Source organism: Patagioenas fasciata, chromosome 13 (assembly GCF_037038585.1).
Source record: "Patagioenas fasciata isolate bPatFas1 chromosome 13, bPatFas1.hap1, whole genome shotgun sequence".
NCBI classification, from domain to species: Eukaryota; Metazoa; Chordata; class Aves; order Columbiformes; family Columbidae; genus Patagioenas; species Patagioenas fasciata.
The window spans coordinates 14,480,268-14,506,436 of NC_092532.1; the positions used below are offsets into that span (position 1 = coordinate 14,480,268).

Consider the following 26,169-nt stretch of genomic DNA (forward strand, 5'->3'; position numbering starts at 1 on the left):
ACAGCTGAAAACTGGTCTGGGCAGAGACATGAGAAAGGGGTATGGCCAAGAAAAGTCTTGAGTTGCCACAGCAGGGTGCAAAGGGCAGGAATTTTGTAGGTTTGTAGCTGGAAGGTCAGAAGCGGCTGCTTGGGCACCCCGGTCTGAGCTCCTGCCTTTGCTGGGGTCGTGGCGTTTCCCTGAGAATCCCTGAAAGCGCTTGTGGTTGAACTACAGCCCTAATTTTTGAAAGAGGCATCCACTCGCAATGGAAAGACTTACAATTTGGGATCCACCACATCCTTTGGGAAGCTGTTCCCATGGTTAATGTGTTTACTGTGTAACTGTTACTGTTCCCTGAAGGAGTCTGAATCCTCCACTGGCAGCCTGCCTGCCTTGCTCAGCACTGCTGCAGAGCTCTCTGCCTCCTGAGACAAAAGTCTTGCTACAAAGGGACCAAATGACCTGTCAGGGGTCATGCAGGCTGTTTGGGAGAGCTGAGGACCTGAACTTCCAACCAAGAGTATGGGAGTGAGTTTTATGAAGCATTTGTGTGTTCATTCATCAGCAGCCCGCTGATGCTGTCTCCTCTCTGGATGATGTATGCCTTGCTGGCTTGCCCTCAGCAGCTGGTGGGTCATGCAGCATTTGAGAAACAGCTCTGGCATCGTACCAGGCAGAGGCTGTGGGACACTCACCAGCAAATTCCAGAGATGATATGTTGAGAAAACCCTGGCCCCGCCACCCCTCTCTGCATGGGGGTGCTAGAGGTAGAGTGGTCCTCACATGTAGCAAGAGCCATGGTTTTCCAAGCAGCTTTTGGTCGGTGGACATGAGCTGCAGAATCTGTTTGGAAGCCTCCCGCTTTGCGTGGGCGGGAGGGAAGCCTCACTCCTGCCGCTTTCCCTGCCTCCAGCTGGAAGGAGACAACGGAGCTTGTGGCTGGGAAAAGTCAGCTGTTTCCATGTTCTTCCTCCGGGGATTTGAGATCTATTTCCAGTGAGATGGGTCCCTGGGAAGAGGAAGGACAGCTCGTCTAAATGGCTGCTGCCAAAGCTGGAAGGCACTCGGAGGTAGCCTTGCCAGCCTCAGGCATTCAAGACACTTCAGTCAAGCCCTGGAAAAATAACCATGGGATAATTTTGGTTTCTCCTCTTACATACATTTTGGGCTCCCTGCGCTGTCCTCTGGTTTGTTACTGAGATTCTTCTGCAGCCACCAGCCTTAGGAAGTTGTCGTTGAGAAGAAAAGCACATCCTTTCATCAGTTAACTTTTTATTGCCCACTTTCTTGTGGGTTGGACTTCAGGTTTCATATCACAAAGATATTTTAGGGTATTTCCCTCCTTACCCCATGAAATATCCTATTTGATCTGAATTGATTTGATTTGAATCATCTGTGAAGGAACGGTTTCATGGAAGGGAAGGTAATTGTGCTGGGTACCCTGGTGGTTACCCTTTCCAAAAACAATTAAACTTGATCAAACCCTCATTCGTGTTTTATGGCTGTGTGTAGCCATGCCCAAATGTTTATTGTCCCCCATAGTCCTACATGCTGCCAAGCCAGGCTTTCCACTGGAAGATAATATATTATATTCATGCTATTTATTAACTTGCATGACCCTGCAAAGCATCTGCTCCACTGGGCTGTAGTTTGTTGCTCCTCATAGCAATGCATTTGTGCTCATTCACCTTTATTTTCCTGGGAACTTTCCCCTGCCCTGAGCTGCTGAGCTTTGCAAACGTTTGCCAGTGGAAGGCGGTATATTTGTTTTAATCAGAACTATTCTTAAAACTGTCAGATTAATTGCTGGGGCAGAAGGGAGGTCCCTCCCTACTTCTGTTCTGTCTTTTTCACCTCGTTTTGATCAAAGCCTGGCATTGATCTGGTGCAGTGGGAAGCTAATCGGCACTAAACGCTGGGGCTGTCTGTGAGTCACAGGGACAGAGCCAGGGACTCTGCATTGCTGGGGGGGACACTGGGGGTTGTTTTCTCAAGAGGAGGCTGGTTGAGTTGTGAGATCCTCCTTGCCCAGCACACGGTGCTGTCAAGAGCAACCTGGGAGTCGCACCAGCTGCTCCGCCATCCGAGCTCATTCACTTTGAAATCCCGTTAGTGCTGGAACAATTCCATTAGCAGGACTTCTTAGGCGTGATTTGGAGCCGTTTCTCTGCCGATTAATGCCAAGTCCGTGCACCAGTCTGGAGGGCTCGTCATCAGCAAGACATTCCCTGCGTACCTCGGGGCTGCTCACAACTGAAATCCTGAACAAAAGATCTGCTGTTAGACAAAGGAGGAAGGAGTGAGCCTCTAAGAGAGGAAGAATTTCTGCTCTGTGTGCCAGCAATTTTTTTTCAAACTATTCTTTTTTTAATGATTGGTCACCAATTAATCCGTGTCGTTTTGCAGACAAAGCTGTCAATGTTTTTAAAGTTGCACAATGAAATAACTTTAGTGCTGTTGGTTCTAGCGGCTCTGAACGTTCTCAAACAAATGCCTTTTAAGATAAAAATGGCCTGTGCTTGGTCCCAGCCCAGAGTTGTGGTCGTTATTGTTTTATTTGAAATGTCTTAACTGAACCCAATGAAGTCAGTGAGAGCTGCAAGTGTTTGCAAGTCAAGTCACACTTATTTCCATGGCTAAATATGGGCGTAACGCAGGGTGTTACTCTCAAATACTCCAGCGTATGACCCAGGCTGTAGCCCAGCAAGCACAATGTGCCACAGCTACCAACTCGCAGTAACTTCTGGCAGCTTTCAGGTCATCAGCCTGTTAGAGGTGGGTACCAAAAGCATCATGCCTTCTCACTTTTATTTTTTGCTCTTGCCGCTGTTGGGGTGTGAGGTGCCTCCCAACCACGCAGGAATCTGAGCTCAATGGTAACTTGTTTATGTCTGCATTTTTGCTGATTTCTGTGCAATGGCTCAGAAATAAGAATAGTAGAAGCAGGGCATCTTCCTGCACACACATGCACACAGTGCGGACAGCTTTATAAAAGGCATTTCTTGCCACTTCTCAGTGGCAGCACTGAGATAGCAAATTGAATATAGCCAACCACCTTGGAGTGGGGTAGGTGTTCTGCGCTGGTACAGCAAAATCCGTCTGAAACTGGCACGTGTATTATCCCAAAATGTTTACAGCATTTAAGAACAATGTGAAATATATATGAAGAGCATGCATGATATTATAATAAATGCAAGCAATGCTTTTCAGGTTCAAATTATTCTGTGTAGAAAGTTCCGGGAGTTCTGTTGCACGTAACGTAGTCCTTCGGTGGCAGGAGCGGATCTGTTTTGCGTTGTGTGGATGTCCTGGGTGGAGGAGAGCTCACGTGAGCAGTTGCTGCAGCTTCCAGCTGGGAAGTGGCAACTCCGTCAGCGTTTGGCCACAGATGTGGTGCTGAGTTAACGGGTGTAGCTTTGGCTGCTGACCAAAGCCCTCAGTTACATGTCCTTATCCATCACCCAAGCATCAGACAGGGCTGGTTAGTGCTGGGTTGGAATTGTTAATGTCTTCATAGTATCAGAAGTCATCTAAAAGCTACAGCTCTTTCAGTTAAGCTCCTGTTGAGCTCCATATGCAGATATTGTAATGTAATTGCCTGGCCCGCTGCAAATGTGTTTGGAGAGTCTGCTACTGACACAACCTCTGCCTGTGCTCGGGGCTGGAGAGGAGCCAGAGCAAGCCATGGCCTCTGCACAATGTCACACTGATTAGGAGGGTGCGAGATTTTTCTTTGCTAAAATAGTTCTGCCAGTACAACCCGGAGGGCAGCTGCAGTTATGTGGGTACAGAGGGGCCTTATGCGGCTCTGAATTGTCCCCGGCGCTGGGGACAGACAGCGATGCTGCTGGCAGCACCTTTATCCTGCGGTAACAGCCCGTGCGAGGCGTGTGCTGCCCGGCTCCACAACTGCAACTTTATTTTGTTGACAACCACCCCATAGCAACTCTGTCTCAGAGGCCCAAGGAAAATATTTTACTTCCTCTGGCTGTTAGGAAGCAGGTTCTCATGGCAGCAGTCCCTTCACAAAGGGTTTGGTCCTGCACAGGAAACCCTGGTCCGTTCCCTAATGAGCCCTTCCTGCTGATAAGGGGACCTGCAGGCCAGGGGCTTGGCCAGAGCCAGCCAGCTCCCCGAGAACTGATGTGCCTTTTGGTGAGCGTGTTCTCCAGAGCCTGTAAAATGAGACTTCAGCCTGTGCTTCTCCACTAGGTCCTCCAGAGAGGTGGGTACAGACCTGGGTGCTCTGGCATGGAACCTGTTTGAGGGAAAGCAGCTCCGGCAGAGCTGGGCGCCTGGATTACTGCTGCTGCTCTCTGTTGTTCCTGAGCCGAAGCATCCCATCTCTCCCCTGCTCAGAAAATTTGTGTCTTGGTGTATGTGGAGACCCATCTCTGTTTTTATTCCTGGAATAACTATATTCATGTGTGCAGTATTACTGTGTATTTACACCTGGGTTGTTCCCCAGACTGGAGAGCAAGGCGGTGCCGCATCTGTGCTGTCCTGGTTTGGAGGAAGGCATCCCTTGGGTGTCTTTTTCCAGCCCTGCGCTTTGGAAAGGCCCATCCAGCATGATCCATAACCTGGAGATGAGCACAAAGTCACTAACTGGAATCTCCGCAGGCACCTCGTGGCATTGGTGCTCTGCAAGCCGCTTCACCCCCTGCCACATCAGCTTTGCTGTTTATAAGCTGGTGCTGTGACACTTATTTCCCTCCTGAAGGTGAAGTGCGTTCTGCCAGAGCAAAAGAGCATTGCACAACTTGTGAAATCCCACGGAAACTTGCTGCGCTGGATTAATAACAAATCCAGCAATAAATCAGTAGCTGGAACACCAAAGCATTGCCCTTTGGTGGGCTGTTGCTCACTGATGCTGGGAGGTGGGAGTGACGTGTTTTTTTCCCCGTGACAAATTTCTGTTCCCCACAAACTATATTTAGACACAAATACATTAAGCTTTATCCGTGCCTGTGACAAGCTCTGCCGCTGCCTGCAGCAGTCCTCCCCAGGACAACATCACGCGTGCGTTTAGTCTGTCGCATCTGCCTTTGCCTCTCCATGCTGATGGAAACCACATAATCTCAGCCAGGCTTGGATTGCTGGGCTGCAAGAGTCCGGTTGTCCTTGCCTGGCAGCACCTTTTGTCTCCATCTTAAACTCTTTTCCATGTAGACACTGGCTATAGGAAGGCAGGCAGGTGTGTGGGAAGAAGAGCTATCACTCTCGCTTCTTAAGAGGTTACACCTTCTCTTCTGTACGTGTCTCCCACCTTGCTTATCTTAACAAGAGTTGTGCTTTGCACCGTGATCCTGGATTAGCTCCTCAGCTCAGCAGAGCCTGTGTCAAAGACTTCCTACGAGTGGAGAAAAGCTGTACGCATCAGTGTTCGTGTAGGGGTCTTCACCGTGAGACTGTCCTAAGGTCTCAGGAGGTTTGGGGTGATATGAGAAACCAGCGAGGACTTGGGGCTGGGCTTAGCTCTTTGCATTTTGCTAGCTTGCATTTCAACAGCAGTGTTGTCAAAGCAGCTTGGGGTCAACTTGGGCTGGCAAGCCTGAACAAAAGCCTGAGAAGAGTTAACTCATGCCGTTGGCTCGAGTTAAAACCCACGTTTCCTTGTTTGTCATAGCAAGTACTTCAGGCTGGCCCTGCTGCAGTCAGACCAGCCACCTTCTGCAGGGGTCATTGTACTTTCACCAGGAGCCGCTGCTGCCAGTGAAGCCCTCTGTGCTGTAGATTAAAGTTTGCCTTGGTCTGTTGGCGGGTTTGCAGGCAGGATAATTGCATTTTGCCAGCATACCTGCGTCTCTTGCTGCCTTTAGCTATAGCTGCCCGTGCTGTGTGCTCCGTTGAGCCCCATGGCACCACCAAATGGGTTTTGCCCCAGTCGTGGCCACATTTCCACAGTCATTTGGTGTGTGTCACTCTTCAGAGTGCGAGAGGCTTTGTGATCCTCATTGCAAAGATACAGGTTTATAACCCTGCCTCAGAGATCCCTGGACTGTTTCAGGCAGGTTCTATGGCTCACTTTATATTTGCTTTAGGGTGTAAATTCTGAGTATCTGCTACCAGCTCAGCCAGCAGAGCATATGGACAGGCACCAGTATCTGAGCTGGCAGTGAGCTCCTTGGCAGCACTGTGTCCAAACGGGATCATCACCAGCATCCACCCTGCCTTTTATCTTCATTTCCTTCTTCCTTGTTTTTTTCCCCCACCTGGGATTTAACTGTTTGTTTGGTTGGTGCTGGGGAGGCTTTCTCTTTTTTTGTGGGTTTGTTTGTTGTTGGCGGGGAGGTTTGTTTGTTTTGTTTTGTTTTTAAATACCTCTTGCGACAGGCAGGGCTGAGAATGAGTTCTGCTACTCTCCACATCTGAGTGCCAATGTGAGAAATTATGCCAAGTGGGAAATAAAAAAAAAGGCAGTTGGGCTTGGCCTGGGACATTTTTCTGTCCCTGGTCAGTTATGGAGGGTTTGGGGTCTGTAAAGGAAGACCTGTTTTATAATTTGGGGGAAGGTTCCTGCAAGTTGGCAATACTGGGCTCCATCATTCTGCTGCTGCCTGCTCTGTCCAGCTGGAGCACCTTGACCTTGAGGAGCAGATGCCACCGTGCATGTGCCCGTCTTCCTCCTCACCAGCGTTTTTGCTCCTCTGTCAAAGAAGATAACTGGGAGAGGCTGGGAGTGAAGAGTAGAGCTGGCACATGGTCTCTGCATCCATCCTCCTCCTACAATGTGTCACTCACCCATGCACATTTTTGTTTGAAGGGAGGACAGCAGGGCAGGTGATCCATGGTGCGCTGGTCAGGAATCTTCTACTTTATTAAAATGAAAGTATTTACTGGCTGCACTGGTTTCCCAGCTGTGGTTAGTTTGTGTGAGAACCATTTCCTGCCGTTAAGGAAACTATTCAGCTTTACAGCAGTTTGTGGCAGGAATAGATAGTACTATTTACACAATCTTGTGCTCTTCTCTTTGCTGAGCAGCAGAGCTTCTCACCTGCATCCCTACCATCAAAGTGCTTGGGTGACAGGAGCAGAGCTGCCGTCACTGCCCTGCCAGTCAGTATCGCAGGATCCAGCGGGGAAGGGAGCTGGGCAGAGGAGCCAGGGGTTGATCAGAGAATCATGGAACAGCTGGGTTGGAAGGGACCTTCAAACCTCATCCAGTCCAACCCCTGCCATGAGCAGGGACATCTTCACCAGATCAGGTTGCTCAGAGCCCTGTCCACCCTGACCTGGGATGTCTCCAGGGATGGGGCATCCACCACCTCTCTGGGCAACCTGGGCCAGTGTTTCACCACCCTCAGTGTAAAAAAATTTCTTCCTCATGTCCAGCCTGAATCTCCCCTTCTTTAGTTGAAGATCATCACCCCTTGTCTTATCCCAACAGGCCCTGCTAAAAAGTCTGTCCTCATCTTTCTTATCAGCCCCTTTTAAGCATGGAAAGGCCACCGTAAGGTCTCCATGGAGCCTTCTCTTCTCCAGGCTGAACAACCCTAGCTCTCTCAGCCTATCCTCCCAAGCAGAGCTGTTCCAGCCTTGGATCATTTTTGATGGTGAACACGGTACTTTCAGGGCTGTGCAGCCTGAGATGTCACCTCTCTGCACTTGGTAGCATTTACTCATCAGCATCTTATTCCAATGTGGGATCTGATGTGCTGCTCTGAGTTGCAGGGAGCCAGCAGGGAAGCAGTTTGTGTTAGAGCTTATGTTTGAGTTGGGTTCTTCTGCCTGAAGATTTGCAAAGCCATTCAGCTGTGCTGCGAAACCTGCGAGTAGATATGTCCTTCTTGTCCTCTTGTCCCAGACAGTGTAAGTGCCCACGGCCATTGCAAGGGTCTCATCATCTAATGCACAACAGAAGCTATCCATCCTGGTTCTGAACCTTCCTTGAGAGTGGATTTTTAGGTTGTAGGTGTAACCTGCCTTTTTTTCATGGTAAATGGTGATGGTGGTTTATTTGATAACCTGTGTACAAAGCCTGGGGCAGGAGATACGGGTTCTTTTCTGGCCTTGGAAGATTTCTGTTGGTGAAATCATGTCATGTCTGTGAGTCCAGGTTTATTTCTATGTAAAGAAAGGTTGCTCTGCAGTGCCTCTAGGAGGGTCATGAGATGTTTTGAATGTATGCTGGATGTTGACAGAGTGCTGAGCACCAAATCATCTCTGCTCTGGGACATGCAAAAGCTTGTGATAAGGTCAGAGAAGATGCCCTGCTCTATTGTCTTGTCTCCCCACCATGTAGCTGCAGGGTGTGCGGATGCCTTGGAAGAAACAGCATCATCTAAAAAAATGTCCTCCTTGGTCCTAGTCTTGTCACAAGATCCTCATTGACAAAACAGGTTTTATTAGCCACTCTGTTCAACAGGGGTCGGGGCTGGATTTCATCAAGGAGGAGAAACAAACATCTCACTCATGATTTGTGTACATCATTGACTGTCCTCTAAGTGCATTTGCTCACATTATCTCCCAAAAATGTGACGTGAGAAGAAGGGAGATGGAAGAGTGTTAGGGTGTTAGCTGAGCATTAGTAACATCCTACTTTGTGTTCAGTGTTTGCTTCTGACAAAGTGAGCCCTTCTTAGAAGTGTTGATAGGAAACAGAAGTAGGACCTTCTTGCTACAGAAGCCGCTGTTACCCACACAAGGAGGATGATAGAAGGCGTATGGAGAAGCAGCGCAGGGTTTGCGGTCTGCAAGCTCCCACAGAGCCAGCAGAAACACAGCAGCAGAGGGTTTGTGATCCCCAGGGGCGGAGGTGAGGCTGGAATTGGGGACGCTGCTGGCTCCTTGATCCACACGCGGGTGGGTGTCCTTTGGGCACCCTTCAGTCGTCAGGGTCGGACAACACAAACTGTCACGGCCTCTCCTGCAGGCTGACCCTGCTGGTCCCTGCCTGCTTCTGGCCAAGTGCTTGATCTTGTTTGGCCAACTGGTTCAGGTTCAGCTGCTAAATTGTCTCCGCTGGTATTTCACAAAGACGGGGGGTACTTTCCCCTGTGTTACTCTTCAACAGCTGCAGCATGGGTGTTGTGAGGCAGAGAGGCTGATTTGCAAAGACATCCGAGATCTTCTGTGGTGAGGGAAACATGAGAGCAAACAGGAGGAACGGCACAGAAGGACCAGCACAAAGCTCTGTCTTGGGGTAGCAGTAATCATCTGCATGGGTTGAGAAGGAAATAAATGGCTTGGCAGCAGCAGAGCAAACAGAAATATCAGTGAATCACAGGCTCTATATGAGTCAGTGCTGTCACACGGTTGTGAAAAAGGCACACGTCATAGGAGGCTGTATAAGGAGTTGCGTGCTTTGCAAGGCATCTGAAGTATTCCTCCTGCTCTCGGGACCGGTAAAGCTATGGATGGAGCCTTTTCTTTTCCATTTTGGATGCTTCGTTTTGAGGAAGATGTGGGCCAGTAGCGAAGAGTCCAGAGAAAGCGGTGAGAGTGGTCAGAGGGCTGGAAACCATGAGGAATGAGAAAAGCTTGAGAGGACCCAGGGTTGTTTAGTCTAGGAAAGAACAAGCTGAGTCAGGGGGGAGGTGGATACAAAAAGCTTTCAAAGACATAAAAGGCTGCTGCGAAAAGTGAGGGAATAATCTGTTCTTAGTAGCTACTAGGAAGAAGATAAGTCATAAGCTGAGCAAGGAAATTTAGTCATTGGGGAAAACTTATATAAGTGAAAGGTCGATGAAGTACTGAAACCCTCTAGTGAGTGTGGGGTTGGTGTCAGGAGGCCTTTGGAAGACCCACCTTGGAACCCACCATCTCGGAACCCACCTTGCTTTGCCTTTCAGGATGCACTATGAGTCCTTCGTAGCCCTGTTCTCCTATTGCTTGAAGATCATATTCTAAAGCTTCTGATGAAGTTTGCCTCTTTGGAGGCAGGCATGCGTTTCCCAGATGCTGCCGACTTTCATGTGACAAGGCAGCATGGATTACGTGTGGCGGTGCCACTTCGTTGCTGGTAGAACAGCAATTCTCCAAGGTGCTGGTGGGGCTGCAGGCTCGCACTGAGATGGGAGGAAACCTCGTTGTTGAGGACAGGAGCACAGAACATGTTTGCCTATGGTGGGACAGCAATGGAGCCCTTATCTGGCTGTTTGTCCGTGTGTGTGACAGTGACAACCAAGGTCCTTGTCCTGAAGACACCAGATGGATCCAGGGGAATCCCCCCCTGCCAAGACAGAGCTTGCCAGCACAGTTATTTGCTGGTTCAGGGGCTGATTTGGGCCCCGCTTTCTAATTGTGAAAAGAACGTGTCTTTTGTGTCCTAAATATGTGATTGTCCTGATTCTCATCCCCAGGATCCATTATGTCTTAGCAAATTACTTTCTCTCTTTTAAATGCCTTAGTGATTAAAGATGCCACAGCAGATACCCTTAACGAGTACAAAAAGGGTAATAATTCCTCTTGTTGGCACTGAATGCAATTAATCAGGCCCCTTTACTTGCTTTTTTTAAACAGATGAGGCGTTTAAGGCCAAGCAAGTTTTTAATTGGACTTTAATGTCTCTCATTTACTTCATTTTGGCACAAGCATAGGAATTCCCACCCCCAGGTTTGCTGTTTGATTTGTTCAGGGTGATGAAAGGCTCGGCAGCAGACTCAAACACGTCCCTCAGCCCGTGGCCAGCTCCACCTCACTGCCTGGCCCACGCTGGTCCTGCTGCAGCAGCTTAGTCCAGGCAGGAGCAGAACCAGATCATCCAGCCCAGGGCCCACCTCCAGCATGGGCTGACACCAGGTATTAGCAGGATTTTGGGAGTAGTCATCAACACAAGGGTGCGACATAGCCTGCACCATTTTGTTATGTTCCATTGCCTTGAAGGGACTTCTAGGCGTTCTAGTGGCTATCTGGAAGCCCTTGCTGGAGGTCCATGTTCATAACCTAGACTCTGTAGCTTCAAACGTGGGGTGAGTTGTAACTTTTAAGGGATATTTCTGAGATCCATGGCCAAGAGGAGATACAGAGGCCTAGAGCACTGTTACATATGGATGTGTGCATGTAGAGGTGTATTTATGGATGTATTTATGCCAGGAATTCCCATGGGAGAAAAAATGCTTGATAACCAACCTTCGCTTAGCCTGCAGCCCCTGCTCCCTGCTGTGAAGCCAACACCACCTCTCCTACCTCTGGCCACGAACCACCTTGCCTTTGGTTCCCTTTGCTCATGGGTACCCTCCCCAGTGGTTTGGGGACGGCAGTTACCTGTCAGCATGTCCCAGTCTGTGTTTCGTGCAGGGACATGTGTCACAGCCCAGCCGAGCCCGTTGGCCCCTGTCCCAGCTCAACTCTTCCCCGCCGGCAGCTGACAGCACCAGGTTCAGCCAAAAAGCCGCCAGTCCCGGCATGTGCCAGCCTGCCTCCGAGCCTGCGTGTCGCTCTGTGGGGCAGGCACACCTCTAACACCCGAGAGAGATGCTGAAATAGCTTCAAGTGGGTTTTTGAGGTGCGTGCTGTGTCTTTTGGAGAGTTGGGTTTCTCTCTAGTGCAGTGGTTGTTGGTCCAGGGATGCCGGTGAGCTGTGAATGCCCTTGGACAGCTGAAATGGCTCTTACTGCACCAGGGTTCTTTGCCTCAAAAAACATTTAGAAGCCACATAGGGACAAGAGACAACACCCTCCATTTCTGCATCCCTGCTTCTCCCACTTCAAAGGTAGGCAGAACCGTAAGCACAAGTGAGTCTGGGAAGTTAAATGTGTTCAGAGAAATCTGTTATTGAATACCTTGTGTTAATTTAAACACCTTCTGCTTGCCAGGCTGAGGGGGAGAGGAGCGTTGCCAGCTGGATCAGCCATAGCCCTTCCCTAGGTCTGTCTCAGAGCATCTTTAAGCCCCTTGCTGAAACCCAAGGCCTCCCAGTGCAGGGTATGGAGCTGCCATGCACGAGCACCAGGCTCTGCCTTCCAGGTGACCGCTCAGCAGGGACTGCCACAGGGGCTGCTTGCCCAATATTGTGTTTGGTTTTGTCTTCTTACTTGTCCCTATCTCCTCTCTTTCTCCCCCTTGCAACTTGAACATGCATCTGATACTGGGTTTGGTGGTTGTGCAAGGCTCACATGTAGCCCTGGATAGCCAGATGTGGGAAACAATCTCTCTGGTTTTATCTTGTGCTGAGAACATCTTTGCACATTTTACCCCCTTGCACCACTTTGCTGCTACCTGCAGATAAGGATACTTGGAGCCATCCTGTCTTGGAAAAATAAGGGAGAATTGGAGGCTGAGCGAGGATCAAGGTTTTGTTGCATGGTCGTGATGTAAGGGCTGTAGACGTCTTGATGAGACGTTCAGGGATAAAGGTGAATAAAAGAGCATCCAGCTTGCCCTGTGTTCCTGCAGAGTGAGAAGTGTGGGCTGCTGGCACGTTCTCCGGCAGTGGGCAGGGACTGAACAAAATGAGAGGGCCAGGTCCAAGGATATTTCAGCTCCTCTGGCTGGGCACTATGACGAGGGGCAGGCAGCTTTGTCCTGCAGCTATGGAGCCTGCCAAGATGCCCTTAATCCAGGATTTGTAGCCCAAATATATCTAAGTCAGGAAGCTGCAAGCCCAAGTGACCATGGCCAGCCATTGTTGCATTGAGAATCTTCTGGCTAAGGCTTACAAAGATCTCATTTTCTTTGCTTTAATCCCATATAAACTGCAGAATTATTTTCCTTTAGAGGCTTGCAAATTATGGAAGCACAAACCATGCTAATGATCCGATAAGGACAACTTTGGATGGGTTCCCAAGAACAGCTACCCCTGGGCAGGACCTGCTTGCAGAGAAGCGATGAAGAGCAGCCTGCCCTGCTCACCTGGCTGCCCTCCTTGGGCCCCCCCAACCCAAATTCCTCCATCTCTCAGGAACGAGAATCATTTCCTCTCCAGCTTCTTGCAGAGGCAAGAGCCCTGCAGACCTGAAGTTATCTCTGGAATGTGTGTAAACACCGAGTTCAATGGGATGCTGTTTGCCCCCCTCTCCTGGGGGAGGTTAAGAAGGGGTTAATATGAGTTTGTTTTACGGGTTCTTAGCCCTGAGAATTGTCTTTCTGGGAGGGCAACCTGGCTGACCCGAGTCCCTCTGTGTGCATTTCCCAGCATAAAGGGAAGATTCAGGGGCCCCACCGCGCGGATGGGATTTTGGTTTTCTAACCGCGCGGGTGGGATTTTGGTTTTCTAAGAACAAGGAGATGAAAGGCCAAGGTGGTTTTCCTGCTGAACAGGGACCTGGGAGCTGGCGCGGGATCGCGGTGCACACACACTGGGACTCAACGTGTCGCGTGATGGTGTCACTAGCAGGATTTAGGCAATCCTTGGGAAGAAACAAATTCGCAATCAGAAGTGTGAGGGTTAAATGCAGTTCTGGTGCCCCCATCTTCAAAGACTTGAAATGTAAGCAGGGGGACAAGACCTTAGAAACGATGTGTGGGCTGGGACAAAATGTGTTTCACCGAGAGTCATAAAGAGCTGCATCTCTTTATTAAAAAAAAAAAAATCAGATCTAAGTTCGTTATGTTGTATGTTACTAATGAGACCTGCCTGGGCACCAAAGTACTCTTAGGTTTAGAATAAGCAGCGGCAACCAGAACATAAAGCTAGATGAAATCAAGTTGAAAACGGGCATGTTGATACCAACGAAATGGTTAATTCCTGGATGTGTTGTCAGCACTGGTGACGCACTGAGGCTGGATCCCTTCCAGAAAACAACACTTTAAACTGAAGACAAAGAACCGGCTTAGCATGGAGGTGATCAGTGGAATGGCTTGGCCTGGTGTATACAAGAGGTCAAACTAGATGATTTAATGATCTCTCTTGGCCTGAAAGCTTTCTGTTCTCTTCAGAAGATAAATGAAAAAGCCCTTTCACAAAAAGCGAGCACTTGAGATATGTGTGTAATGAGCTCTGCTGCTTCCTGGGGAACGGCGGCGGAGCGGGATCCGCAGGCAGCGTGACCTTGCTGCCTGCAGGCTGCCTGAACTTGGTGGCCATCTGCTCGGTGGCTCACCACTATCAAGGCCACCACTCTCACGTGTGACTTATCTCAGCTCTGTTTTTAATTGCTGACCGGTGCTGTCTTCCTGCATTTAAATAACGTTTGCTCCCTTTTCTCCATCAGGCTGAAGAGGCCGAGCGGTATGAGCAGCCTCCTGGGGAAGATCGGTGCCAAAAAGCAGAAGATGAGCACACTGGAGAAATCTAAACTGGACTGGGAGAACTTCAAGGAGGAAGAGGGGATTGTGGAGGAGCTGGCGATCCATAACCGAGGGAAAGACGGGTAAGAGGGCCTTTGCCTGGTAGTCCAGCATTTCCCACCACTTCCTATATATGTAGGAACCTCTCACTTGCTAGAGAGTTCAGCAAACCCACGGGATTTCTTAAGGGTTTGTTCTAGGGAGACCTAAAGCCAGTAGCTGCTCTAGGTATCACAAGGAGACAGGTAAGCCTGCAAGCACCTATCACTCCCTGCTAACAAACTTGTGAGTTCTTCAAGTCAGGCTGAAGTCGAGTCTGGCTGTGCTTTATCTTTTCTCCTGCTAGTGACACAGATGCAGCGGGAACTGGTCTAACGCAGCACTCCCATGAGGAAGCACAATTGCCATTGCCCTGTTTTCTTTTTTTTTCTCCTAAAAAAAAAGAAAAAGGTCTCTTATTGAGAGGTCTGTTTTTTGTTCTGTTCTTCAAATGACACTTTCCAGCTGCATCCGTCTTCCCTCCTCCTGTGTAAAGATGTATGCAAACCTAGAACAGCTGGCAAGGTGCATTAAAGATTATGGCAGCACTGGGCATTGATTGCGTGCATCAAGCAATGTTCACTCCAATGAAGTTAATGGAGATATCGTAAAAATAAATGGCAATGCTGTAAATAAAACAGAAAGTTAATAACATACACTGCAGGAAAGGATAATAAGATCAGAAGCGGTGTTTCCACTACAAGTGCTTTGCTAAGCTCTGGAAAAACATAACCGGCTTACTGGACAGCTCATAAAATGTATTTTTATTGTAAGCTGTTCTTTGACTCTACAGGAAAAATTCAGAGCTTCTGCATTCCAGCAGATTGGATTTTGTATTTCAAATAGGTCTTTTATAACTGTTGGTGTTTTCCAGTTTACTCTTGCACCCTTCCACAACACCCCTTCTCCATCAGATCTGCCCTAATCTGTTTCTGGACACTGTAGGAGTGCTGGAGGGGGCAGATGTTCCTACGAGTTCTCTGAAATCCAAGGAGGTGACCGATTTATGTCATGTACAGGTGTGACAGAGCACACATGCACCAGCTCATCGCCAGTGCTGTCTGTGGCACAGTGAATGTCACGGTCAGAGCCCCGTACGCAAGGGTCTCCATTGAAAAACAGAGCCAAGGCAGAGCCAGGCTGTGTTCCAGGCAGAGGAGGAAGAGGAGGGTCAGCTTCTCCCATAAAGCTCCATCAGGAGCTGCAGGCTGCTTTGGGAGAACCCACGTCCAGGGAAGGGTCCTCTTTCTGTCTGTGGCACCTGGCTGGTTTGTCCTGATGAGATGTGGATTGAGAATGTGCCTCATGCAGATGTCCTGAGTGGCTGCCATGTGTGATAATGGCTTTGGGCCTTCGCCTCTCCAGACTGGGCTGATGGTGGTAATACCACCATTGAAAGCTGGACCATCTCCTGGCGATTGCTGGGACACACTGTTTCTTTCCACAGTTGGTGGAATCAGCCTTAATCAGGGTCCATCGCTCTCAGCTGGACTCTTATTTGTTCAAACCCAGTATGTCGACCTCTCTTGGTCAGTGCTGTTTCTCACCCTGTACAAGCAGGACAGCTCGCTCTTCATGCCTGGCAGACCTTTCCAGAGATGCTAACGTAATGGTCCTTGAAGGCTGAAGAAGGGATCAGCACATGGAAAAGATGAGGAAAGGAGAGCAGCAATTTTAAGAGCACATCTCTAAGCCTGGACGGCTTTGGGTTTTGCTGCCTGTCACATCCCAGGCTAGAAAATCTGCTGGTCTACTGGCAAGTGGTTTTTTTCATTAAACCAAATGAGGAATGTGATACCGTGATATCTTTAGACACTCCATACAAATCTGTTTATGCTAGTCAGGCATGTAATGTGAGGGGATCAGCCGAGTATCTGCTCACTGGGAATTACATCCATAGAATCATACAATCATTTTGGTTGGAAAAGACCCTCAAGATCATCAAGTCCAACTATAATGTAACTCAAGCACTAAACCATGTCCCTAAGAACCTCATCTCCATGTCTTTTAAACCCCTCCAGGAATGGTGACTCCACCACTGCCCTGGGCAGCCTGTTCCAGTGCTTCACACGTAAAGGAAGGGTGAAAGGAAGAGCACTGATGGATGCGCAGCGCACTGAATTTCTGCTTGCAGGCCAGCTCTGCTCCTTTAATAATGCAGACTCTGCTCACCCTTCAGTGGGCAATCATTTACACCTCTCCATAAAAACCATAATGAGCGGTTGTTAACACTTCAACCCGGGCAGCAGGGAGCGGGGCACTGCCTTTATTCCTGGTGCCAACATGCGTTAGAAACCTCTGATCCCCGCCTGTCCTGCTTTGTAATTATAAACGCCTGATGAGGAAAGCCACAACCCACTCCTGGAAGCGTCTGCCCCACACCTGCCCGTGCCCCACGGAGACCATCCCTGCATGTCTTGAAGAAGGCAGGAGGCATTTCTTTTTGCTCGGAAGGGAAGGCAGGCTGAATTTCTCTTTTTTTGTTTGTGATAACCTTGCACAAGTCAGTGTTCACAGCTGAGAGTTCCTCGTGCCTTGGACCTCCCCAACCCTTCTCCAGCAGCAACTTGTGCTTGGTGGCTGACTGAGTATTGGGGCACAGCATCCTCCTGCTGCTGCTGATGCTGGTGATCAGCCCACTGCAGCCTGGCACCGGGATGCCCTGTGGCTGTGTCTGCCCTCACCTCTGATTTTCTTCCCCATGTGTCACCATCCCCAGACGGCGATTTGTGTTTTCCCAGCAGCAGGATCTGGGCTTGTGCAGCCTGGTCGCGTCAGATCCTGAGGGCCTGTCCTGGATTTGACAGGAGGAACTGAAGTACGGAGCAGAGGCAGCTCTGCCCTTTGCTGTTGTTCCCTCTGGTGTGCTTTATAAATGGAAATGTGTAGCAGCCTCTTAATTGGGCCACCTTTGTAGGGCAGACCCAGTGGGGGAGCAGCCCCGCTCTGGGTGCAGGGTGACTGATGGTGACTGGCAGGGGACAGGCAGTGCTGATGAAACCCTCCCCTGGGCAGTTTGCAGCTGCCCTTGTTAGCAGAAACAGCCTCTTCTCCCAACAAATTTCCCTTCCTCTGCCTTGGATAACAGCTGCCCCGTTTCCACGCAGGCTGGTAATTTACAGGAAGGTATTGATTCAGGTAGCAAAGGTTATTTAGACAAGCACAGGACAGGTGTTTGTGCTGCGCTCATGCACTTTGCAATGACATTTGGCAGCACTTTGCTGCCGGCTCTGCAGAGCCGGGCTGGGAACCAGAGATGGGGCTCAAGCACAGGTTTTGGGGCGCAGGGGGGGTTGTGCTGACCCTGCAGACCCGCTGCTTCCCTGCTTGTGTCCATCAGCACCTCCAGCCTCCATGTGCATCCATACAATCCGGCCAGGCTTGTTTCTGGGCTGTGGGCCCTATAAACCCCGGAGTGTGCACAGGTAGTGCCTTGTGGGGTCTGCACTGGCCCCTGCGGCGCTTTTCCGGGGCCAGCCAAGGACAATGCCATGGGGTAACGTCACAGTTCCTGTTCCATGCAGAGCCTCTGGCTGCGGTGGTGAGACCGCATTCCTGGCTCATGATCCGTATCGATCCCCAGGAGCCAGTCCCTGCCTGCCAGAGAGGCACAGCCGCCACAGAGAAGGAGGAAGGGGCCGAAGGAGCTTCAAATTCAGTAGCTTGGGCTGCTGCTGCCCATGCAGTTGGGGTGTTCCCAGGTTACCAGTGTTAACCCCCGTCCCTTGCCTTCCCAGCTGTGGTTGCGGTTGGTGTTTAGCAGCACAGGGGGAGGAAAACCCCACGCCCAGCAGTATGACAGACTGTAACGTACAACGTGACCCCGCAGCTTCCTTCCTGGCCTCTCTGAGCCTGGTCACAGGAGCTTGCTCGCAGGAACGAAGGGAAACGACACTCCCCTGCCCGCCTTTCCTGAGCCGGCATGGGGAGGGGGGCTCAGTGCACAGCCCCCCTCTGACAGCCATGGGCAGAGGGCTGAAAAAATCCCCCCTCGCAGCCAGCACATCGTCTGCATTACGCCGGGCCCCTGCCCCTCGCAGCCAGTGGAGATAAGCTGACCCCGTTGTGTCAGCGCGAGACAGGCTCGGGCTGCGATGGGAATGGGCTGTTATCCGCTCAGGGACAGAGCTGGGGGGGATTCACTCGCTGAAATGAATTCGGATTAATTCGTTTCCAATGCCTGGGTAGGCAGGAGTGTCAGGGCTGTCCCTTGCAGCAAGGGCAAAGGCACCCTGGTGCTGGGAGCATTATTCAGCGCCAGTTTGATGGCTGCAGACCTTGTCATCAAAGGCAGAGCAGCCCCCCTGCCCTAGGGGGACCATTGCTGATGGTGGGAGGCAGCTTCAGCCTTCCCACGGAGTTGGGTCTTGGGCACCTTTGTGCACGCTGCCAGCCGCCCCGGAGCCTGCAAAACCCGCAGAGCCTGCAATGCTCATCTCTCCTCTGGCTGCTGCAGCCTCCGGTCTTGCTTCCGAGCAGCGGGTGTCCCTGCTTCGCAGGCACCAGCTGCAGTGCAGGAAAAGCAGCGACCAACAGAAACCGAACACAGTGGCTCGTGCATATTGCGACGGTGCCCGAGCGTAATGACCTTGTCATGACAGCCGAGTGTTTGCCACCCTGGAACAAATGCAAAACAATTGTGATGATTCAATTACAGCTCCTGTTTTGAATTGCAATTTCACTCCCTCTGTAGGTTAATTAGTAGCACAGCCCCAGGCTATCTATGGCAAGGGTTTGCAGCAAAGTACATTAAAATTCAGCTGCATGCCGTTAATGAGCGGCAAGGTGCTTTTCCAGGCGCAGGCATGCCTGCCTTCCTTGCAGCACTCAGGTGCTGAGAGGCAGAAGTAAATAGTTGTTGGTGGTTGGGAGCTGGTCTGTGGCTGGGAAACCCCTGGCCTGGATCCCTGAGCTGCTGCAGACTTGTTGAGTGAAGCTCTTTGCATCCCTAATGCTTCCTGTGCCAGTTACCCGTTTGTATGGTGGGCTGTGCTGCTGTGGTTGGGTTTGGGAGATGCTTTGTTGGGGGGTGTGTGGGCAGGGTCACCTGGGCAGCCAGGGAGCAACCTCAGAGCTGCCTCTCCTGCCGAGGACCTGCCCTGAGCTCCTTCACGTTGTTCGTGAAGGTCACTTCTCAGCTGTATGAGAGGAGCTGGAACCAGAAGCAGTCAGCCCATGGCTCCAGCCTACGTGAACCCTTCACCCCAGACCTCTGCAAGTCCCCCAGAGACACCCAGCAGTCTGTGGAGCAGTTTTGGTGTCTGTGGGAAATGCTCAGTGCAGTGATCAGCTCATGGAGAGAGAGGGAGGGAAGCAGAGGATGCCTTCCCTCCCTGCTTGTCCCTTTGGGTGGGCTTTGCCCCGGGCTGGGCACAACACTGGTTGCTGCAAACACCACTTACAGCCTGTGCCTCTGCCTCCCTGCAGGTACATCGAGAGGAAAGCATTCCTGGAGCGCGTGGATCACAGGCAGTTCGAAATCGAACGCGACCTCAGACTGAGCAGGATGAAGCCCTGACATGCCAGGGATGCCGGCGGGGGATCCTGCTCCTTTCTGTGCCCAAGCACTGGCTGGGGGCTGCCAGCCACCGCCAGACCACCGGGCACCAAAACCGTTCTCTACCCGAGACTCAGCCTGTATGCCTTATCATGCAGGTTTTTCCTTTTACTGTAATAGTTTGGGGAGGGTATTTGTCAGTGGGCAGGGGGCACTTTGAGGGTTAAATGGTCCAGAAGGTGACAGAAGAAACCAGCATGATCCTGGCAGGCAGCTTTCCAAGGAGAAGAGATGGTGGCACCCATCCTTTGCCAACCCTGGGTGCATCTGGCGGCAGGAGGAGCCCCAAAGGCTGGGAGGGTGCTGGAGCCTGGGTTATTTGATTGAGAGAAAAGCTGCAGAAAGGTTCCATGGCTGCTGTGCGTGCACAGGCTGTGGGATTTGGGGCTGGAGCCCTTCTCCCCACTCTGCCAGCCCCGCAGTGCTCCCTGTCCCTCTGTGCTGCGCTCCTGCACAGACAAAGCCGAACTGTCTGTACTTGTTTGTGGGGTCTGGTGATGCTGGGGGTGGGGGAGCAAGCAAGGCGATGAAGAAATCCTTCCTTGTTCACACTGTCAAGAAGATGGGAGCAGCTGCAGCAGGCAGGACGGGCCAGGATCCGAGCGTTTATGTGAATAAAGTATTCCATCCCAACACTCTTGCCTGCTGGCAGCGTGGTTTGTGTGGGAAGCAAAGGACAAAGAAATTAAGGGTCACGTACAGTAATGAGTGTCTGACTGTGATCATGAAACCCCTGCTCAGAGGTGGCTGGTGTCTGCCTTGACAGCAGCTTGAGGGTCAGAGCAAGTGCTGGGATTGTTTCCCTGCTGCACTACAGGGGCTGGCGGTGGGATTAAATCTGGAACTGGGGGATGATGGAGACAATGTCCTGCTGTAGCTGTGCTGCAGGAGTAAGGAAACCCACCCAAGGCCTGACCATGCAGGGATATTCAGCAAGTGAAGCTGCCTGAGCATGAGGCAAGTGGCCAGTGATACATGGTCACCTCAGCCACCCCCTGTGCTCTGGTCAGGTTCAAACCTCCTGAGGTTTGGCCCATGCAGCAGAGGAGCTCCCTGGCCTTTCCCCACAGGTTTCTCCAAGCCCGCTTTGTGGGGCAGCCTGTGCTGGGGGGAAAGCGGCACATGCCCCGTCCTTCTGCGAGCGATGCTGCTGCTGGCCCTTGTCTGCAGCTCCAAGCGTGGTCTCAGCTTTGGGCTCACGTGTCAGCTGCTGAGTCAGCCCTTGCTCTGTGGCCGCGCTGCAGGATAGATGAGAACAAAACACCATATGCTGGGGGGGAGCCACAGCCTTTGGCACCCTGTTATGTACAGAATCCACTGCTACGGACCTGCTTAAACGAGCCTGAAATTGGACAGAAACAAAACAACAGGGGTGGTGACACGTTTTCATCTCCAAACACTTCCAAGCCAGTTGCTGCTTTGGTTTTGGTTGCAAAAACAACTGGAGTCCGTGTGCAAGGCAGCGTTGCAGGGAGGTTTCAGCTCGTTCCCGGGGCTCGTGAGCAGTGGGTGCTGCCTCGGTGGCCGGGCTGCTGGCCCGCTTGGGCGGATACAGAACCATCCCCGGCTCCTATCAGTGGAGTCCTGCTCTGCTCGCAGGGTCCCTCCCAGCAGGGACCTAAGCCGGGCTTGGTTTGCAGCAGATCCTCCCTGACAGCAAGAGGCAAGCGGGGCTGGAGGGCTGGACCTGCAATAAGGGCTGGGCGGGCAGGAGGGGAAATGATTTGTCTTTTGCTGCACTTTGCTCTGCTGGGGCCGAGGAGGAGAGGAGGGAATATTTGGGATCTTCTCTGCCCCGTATCACCTCCTGACTGCACTTCTGAGTCCTCGCACGCTGGATGGAAGTGTGGGAGGATCATGTCAGCCCACACAGGCCAGGTCCCTGCAGCGTCTGGCTCCTCGGGACCTGCTGACCAAAATCCTCACTGTGACATGGGCATCCCGGCTGCTGCTGGTGCTGCCAGCTGTGTCGGGCCCCTGATGCAGCTGCATTCAAGGGCTTGTTCTGCTCCAGCAGCTCAGCAGCAGCTTGGGCTCTAGAAATAGAAGATAATTCTGTGAGTTGTGTTATAAGCAAGAGCTGAATGGAGATGCAGCAGGGGAAAATATGGAGATCCCAAAGGTCAGAGGCACCAAACCCAGTGCTACTCTTAAAAGCCTTAAAGAGCTCCAGGCTGTGTTCAGAGAGAGCTCTGCAGCAGCATCCAGCTCCGGACAGCCTGGGGGAAAGGCTTTGGATTTACAGACACACTAATAACGTGTTGGTGGGATCTGGCCAGCGCAGCCTCCACTGGCACGCTGGTAAATTAGGAAGATCGGTGATCCCAGTGTGAGAGATCCTGCCCGCCAGCCCAGCGCTGCTTTCCAAAAGCACTCCGACCTCTCTTCTCTGTGGTTTTTTTTTCCTTCCCTTCAGCTGAGCAAATGTGGAAAGTTTTGAAATCTTGGAAGCAACCTGACCTGCTGGAAAAGTGCAGTTTAACGATGGTGGCCGAGAGCCGGGGCTCCCCTCTCTGCTGGGCTCCCCAGCCCGCGGCAGCGTGCCCGGCCTGGCCCGGCTGGACGAAGCGGGGCTGCGGTGCCAGCTGCTGGCCCGGCACACTGGGCTGGGCTTGGCGGGATGGCCGGGAGGAGCTCCCAGCCCGCGGCTGGTTCCTGGCTTCCTCCACACGCGCTCCCAAGCGTCCCACGTTTTTGCTTGGTTGGATCATGTATTCCTCGCCTCTCTTTCCTGAAGACGAGGAGTGATTTACAGGTCTCCAGAAAACACAGCTTGGCTGCTTAGGAAGGAAAAAAAAAGAGCCTAAACCCCAGTCCGCTTGCTCTTTCCATTGCCCAGCCGCCTTCTCACGAAGAGGGGTGGCCCTGGTACCGACGAGCCCTCAGCATCCCCACCAGCCCCAAGCTTTCTGGAAGGAGCAAAGCTCCCAGCAGATGTGGGTCTCTCTTTTAAAACACTTCCACCTTGAGCTGTCTTCTCCAGGAAGCTCATGTATCCTCCGTGGGTCAGAACCCACACAAGGGTATTTGCTTGGGATAATTTTGACCCTTCAAGTTGTCCCTCATGGCCTGAGCATCACCTCACCCTGAGGAGCTCCCCCTTCCCCAGCTGCCTGAAGGGGCCCCTTGTGCGGCTGGGCCCTGAACAAGGCAGCGATTGTGTCTGTGTGCCCGGACAGTGGCGGCTTCTGCCACGTCCCGGCTGCATCCAACCAGTGCCCGTGGGCTTGTCATTATTGAGCTGTTCGCTGGGGCCTGGGGAGGCTGTTCTGGGGCTGCGAGAATTGCAGATAGAGAGGCAACGTCGTGCATTTAAAGCTGCTTCAGCAACAGGGTTCAGAGAATCATAGAACAGTTTGGGTTGGAAAGACCTTCAAAGCTCACCCAGTGCCCCCCCTGCCATGAGCAGGGACATCTTCACCAGCTCAGGTTGCTCAGAGCCCCGTCCAGCCTGGCCTGGGATGTCTCCAGGGATGGGGCATCCACCACCTCTCTGGGCAACCTGGGCCAGTGTTTCACCACCCTCAGTGTACAAAATTTCTTCCTCATGTTTGGCCTGAATGTCCCCTCCTTTATTTTAAAACCATCACCCCTTGTCCTATAGCAACAGGCCCTGCTAAAAAGTCTGTCCCCATCTTTCTCACCAGCCCCTTTGTCCTGGGGATGTGGGAATGGGAGGAGGTTGAGAGGTGGCTGCCCAGGGGGGCATCCTGGGGACTGCACTAAGACCACAATGTGATCCAGGGCTGGTAGCACTGCCATGGGGCAAAGAGTGACACCGTGCTGGAGCTGGCAGGGAGAGGAGGGAGCAGAGTGCGGCACTGGCCCTGGGAGGCATTTCCCCACAGCCGTGGCAGCAGTTGCCCATGGGAACCAGGGTGGGGAAAACCTGTTGCTCCAGAGGTGATGGTGCTGGGACACCACATCCTCCTCTCCAAGCTGCTGTTTTCAGCCTCTCCCACTACTTCTCCTTGCAGCAACAGCCCACCCAGCAGTGCAGTGGGGTTTCTGGCTTCAGCAGTGTGGGACTAACAGAGCGAGGGTCCCCATCCCAGGCATCCTGGTGTGGTGGTGGGTGCTGCTGCTGGCGTTTGAGGTTCAGCCAGCAGCGGTGGCACAGCCCAGCCGGGGGCAAGGGTCTGTGCCAGCCCTCGCCGGGCAATGAATGGGGAGACGAACAGAGCCGCTACTGTTGGGGCAGCCCAGGGCCCACGCTCCACCTCGGCTTTTCTGGAGGCGAAGGCAGTGCTCTGCCATGCCGCTTTCTGCAAAGAGGAGCAGTCGCTTCTCCACAGATGAAAACCAACCCAACACCATGGGAAGGCATGGGGATAAATCCTCGTTGTGATCCTGTTGGGTCCCATGATATTACAAGGCAAGAGAAATGTCCTCATTATTTCCAGAATATTGAAGTCTAATAAATCCTGTCCTGCCTTATAGGATTTATTTCTCCATTCATTGCTAGGAGACTCAGTCCCGTGTAATCCTATTGCTGCTCCAGGAGGTGGGAGGCTGTTTTCTGAAGCGCAGACCTGGTGGGGCCACAGGCAGGAGCAGGCGGCCCCATCCAGAGCCACCGGTTCTCACTGGGCATGGCTCCAGCCCTCAAGTGTCACAGTGCCACCCCCTTTCCCAGGACATCCTGCTGTCCTGGAGCTGTGCCCTGGTATGAATTCACTGAAATGCATCCCACCCAACGAACGGCTGGGGCATGGCTGGGCCAATGGGTTGTTAATCAGTAACTAGCCAATTAAGATGGCATGGCACGGCATTGCATGGCACAGCCTGCTCCCCCAGTCCTACATATACCCACCATGTCTCCCCAGCACCCCATTTGGGGTCCTCCAACAGCTCCCCATGCCATGACTCAGAGGGAGAAGCCGAGCCTGGCACAGATCACCCCCGCGGACGCGGCGCAGCCTGCGCAGTGCGGAGCCGGCCATGCCTGGCTCACCGGACACAGGGGGACTCTCCCAAAGACAATGATGGACACATGAATGTGGCTGGAAATTTCACTGCCAAAGGGTTTTCCATAGCAACTGTTGCTGGGGCAACCTGCATCCCGAGCAGCATCCATCCCAAAATGCCCAGCCTTGCATCCATCAGAGCCGGTGAAGAGCCACGGTGCAGGGACAGTGGAGACCTCACCACCCCACTGCCAGCAGCACAAGGATGCTCCAGCTGCACCGCCCTGGCTCTGAGCATCCCCAGCGCTGCAGGGCCCCCGTAACGCTCCGTTTTTCACCTCCTTTTTGGCATTTCATTTTCTTAGAGGTGGGAGAAGCTGAAGGGAGACCTGTTGGTGCCTGTCGCTCCCCGGGCGCTCGACGGAAGCAGGGGGGGTGCAGGAGCTGTTGCCAGCTCCGGGTGCTCAGCAGATACAAGCAGCGATTTTGGCTCTGATGCACTGAAAATGGCTGGGATCGAGAATTGACAGGGGATGCTTTAATCTGAGTATTGCCACAGGTAGGGGGAAAAATAAAATCTCTGCTGCTTTGAAGTACCAAAGTGGGGAGCTCGGGCCCCTCAGGACCACCCTGAAGATCTGTGGTGGCAGGTTCACCTTGGGGACACCCCGGGGATCCCAGGAGAGACTCTTGCTGGGCTCAGGGTCTCTGAAGCATATGTGGGATCGGCTGCAGTGAGAGAAGAGCCAGGGAGCTCGGAGCCTGTCCTGAGGATGCCTGGAGGGCTCGGCCCCTGCATTGTCACCACTGCCACCACTGGCACCAGCAAGAGGAAACCGCAGTCCTCTGCCTGCGCCTGCCGGGACAGCTGCGGTTTGTGGGCACAACCGCAGCCCCTTCATCTGGATATCTCCTAGCCTTGGCCATGCCTCAGTTTCCCCTTTCACCAGTGATGCACAGGGGACCCTGGGCACCCTCCGCGTGCCCCCTACACATGCGTGTGCTTTGCACAGCCAGTGGGCACCCCCATGTCCCATCTGTTCTGTCCATGTTCACACGCAGCCCTGTGCTCCCCGCTGCCTGCACACACCCAGCTTTCGCATGCTGCTGCGCTGGACTACACTCGCTCGGTGAGCAGCGTGTGTCTGGGCAGCTCGTGCACATCCCTGCAGCCTACACATGTCCTGCAGGTCGTGTGCCTCCGTGCAGCTCACACGTGTCCTGCAGCTCGTGCACGCCCATGCAGCTTGCATGGCTGGTAGATCATGCAGGCCCATGCACCTTACCATGTCCTGCAGCTCGTGCATGCCCACGCAGCTCACACGTCCCGCAGCTCACACGTCTGTGGAGGGAGCACACGTGCCCACCACGAGCTCCCAGCTCGCAGGGAGTCCCGCGGCCGCCCTCCCAGCCTGCTCCCAGCTCTATGCAGATGCCAGCAGCACCGGAGCTGCAGGCAGGGACTGCGGCTCAGCGTGCAGTAGCATCAAGTCCAGGCTTGCCCGTTGTTGG

At 52.4% G+C, this 26,169-nt stretch overlaps 1 protein-coding gene across 1 annotated transcript in view; it reads left to right on the forward strand.

The window, feature by feature from the left end:
* Window positions 1-20,385, forward strand: part of CFDP1 (craniofacial development protein 1) — a 64,095-nt gene extending 43,710 nt beyond the window's left edge. Inside the window, exons 6-7 of the mRNA XM_065848140.2 lie at window positions 14,079-14,237; window positions 19,621-20,385. Coding sequence (XP_065704212.1) covers window positions 14,079-14,237; window positions 19,621-19,711 — 250 coding nt within the window. The 3' untranslated portion in view covers window positions 19,712-20,385. The remainder of the gene's footprint in view (window positions 1-14,078; window positions 14,238-19,620) is intronic.
* Window positions 20,386-26,169: the final 5,784 nt, after the last annotated feature.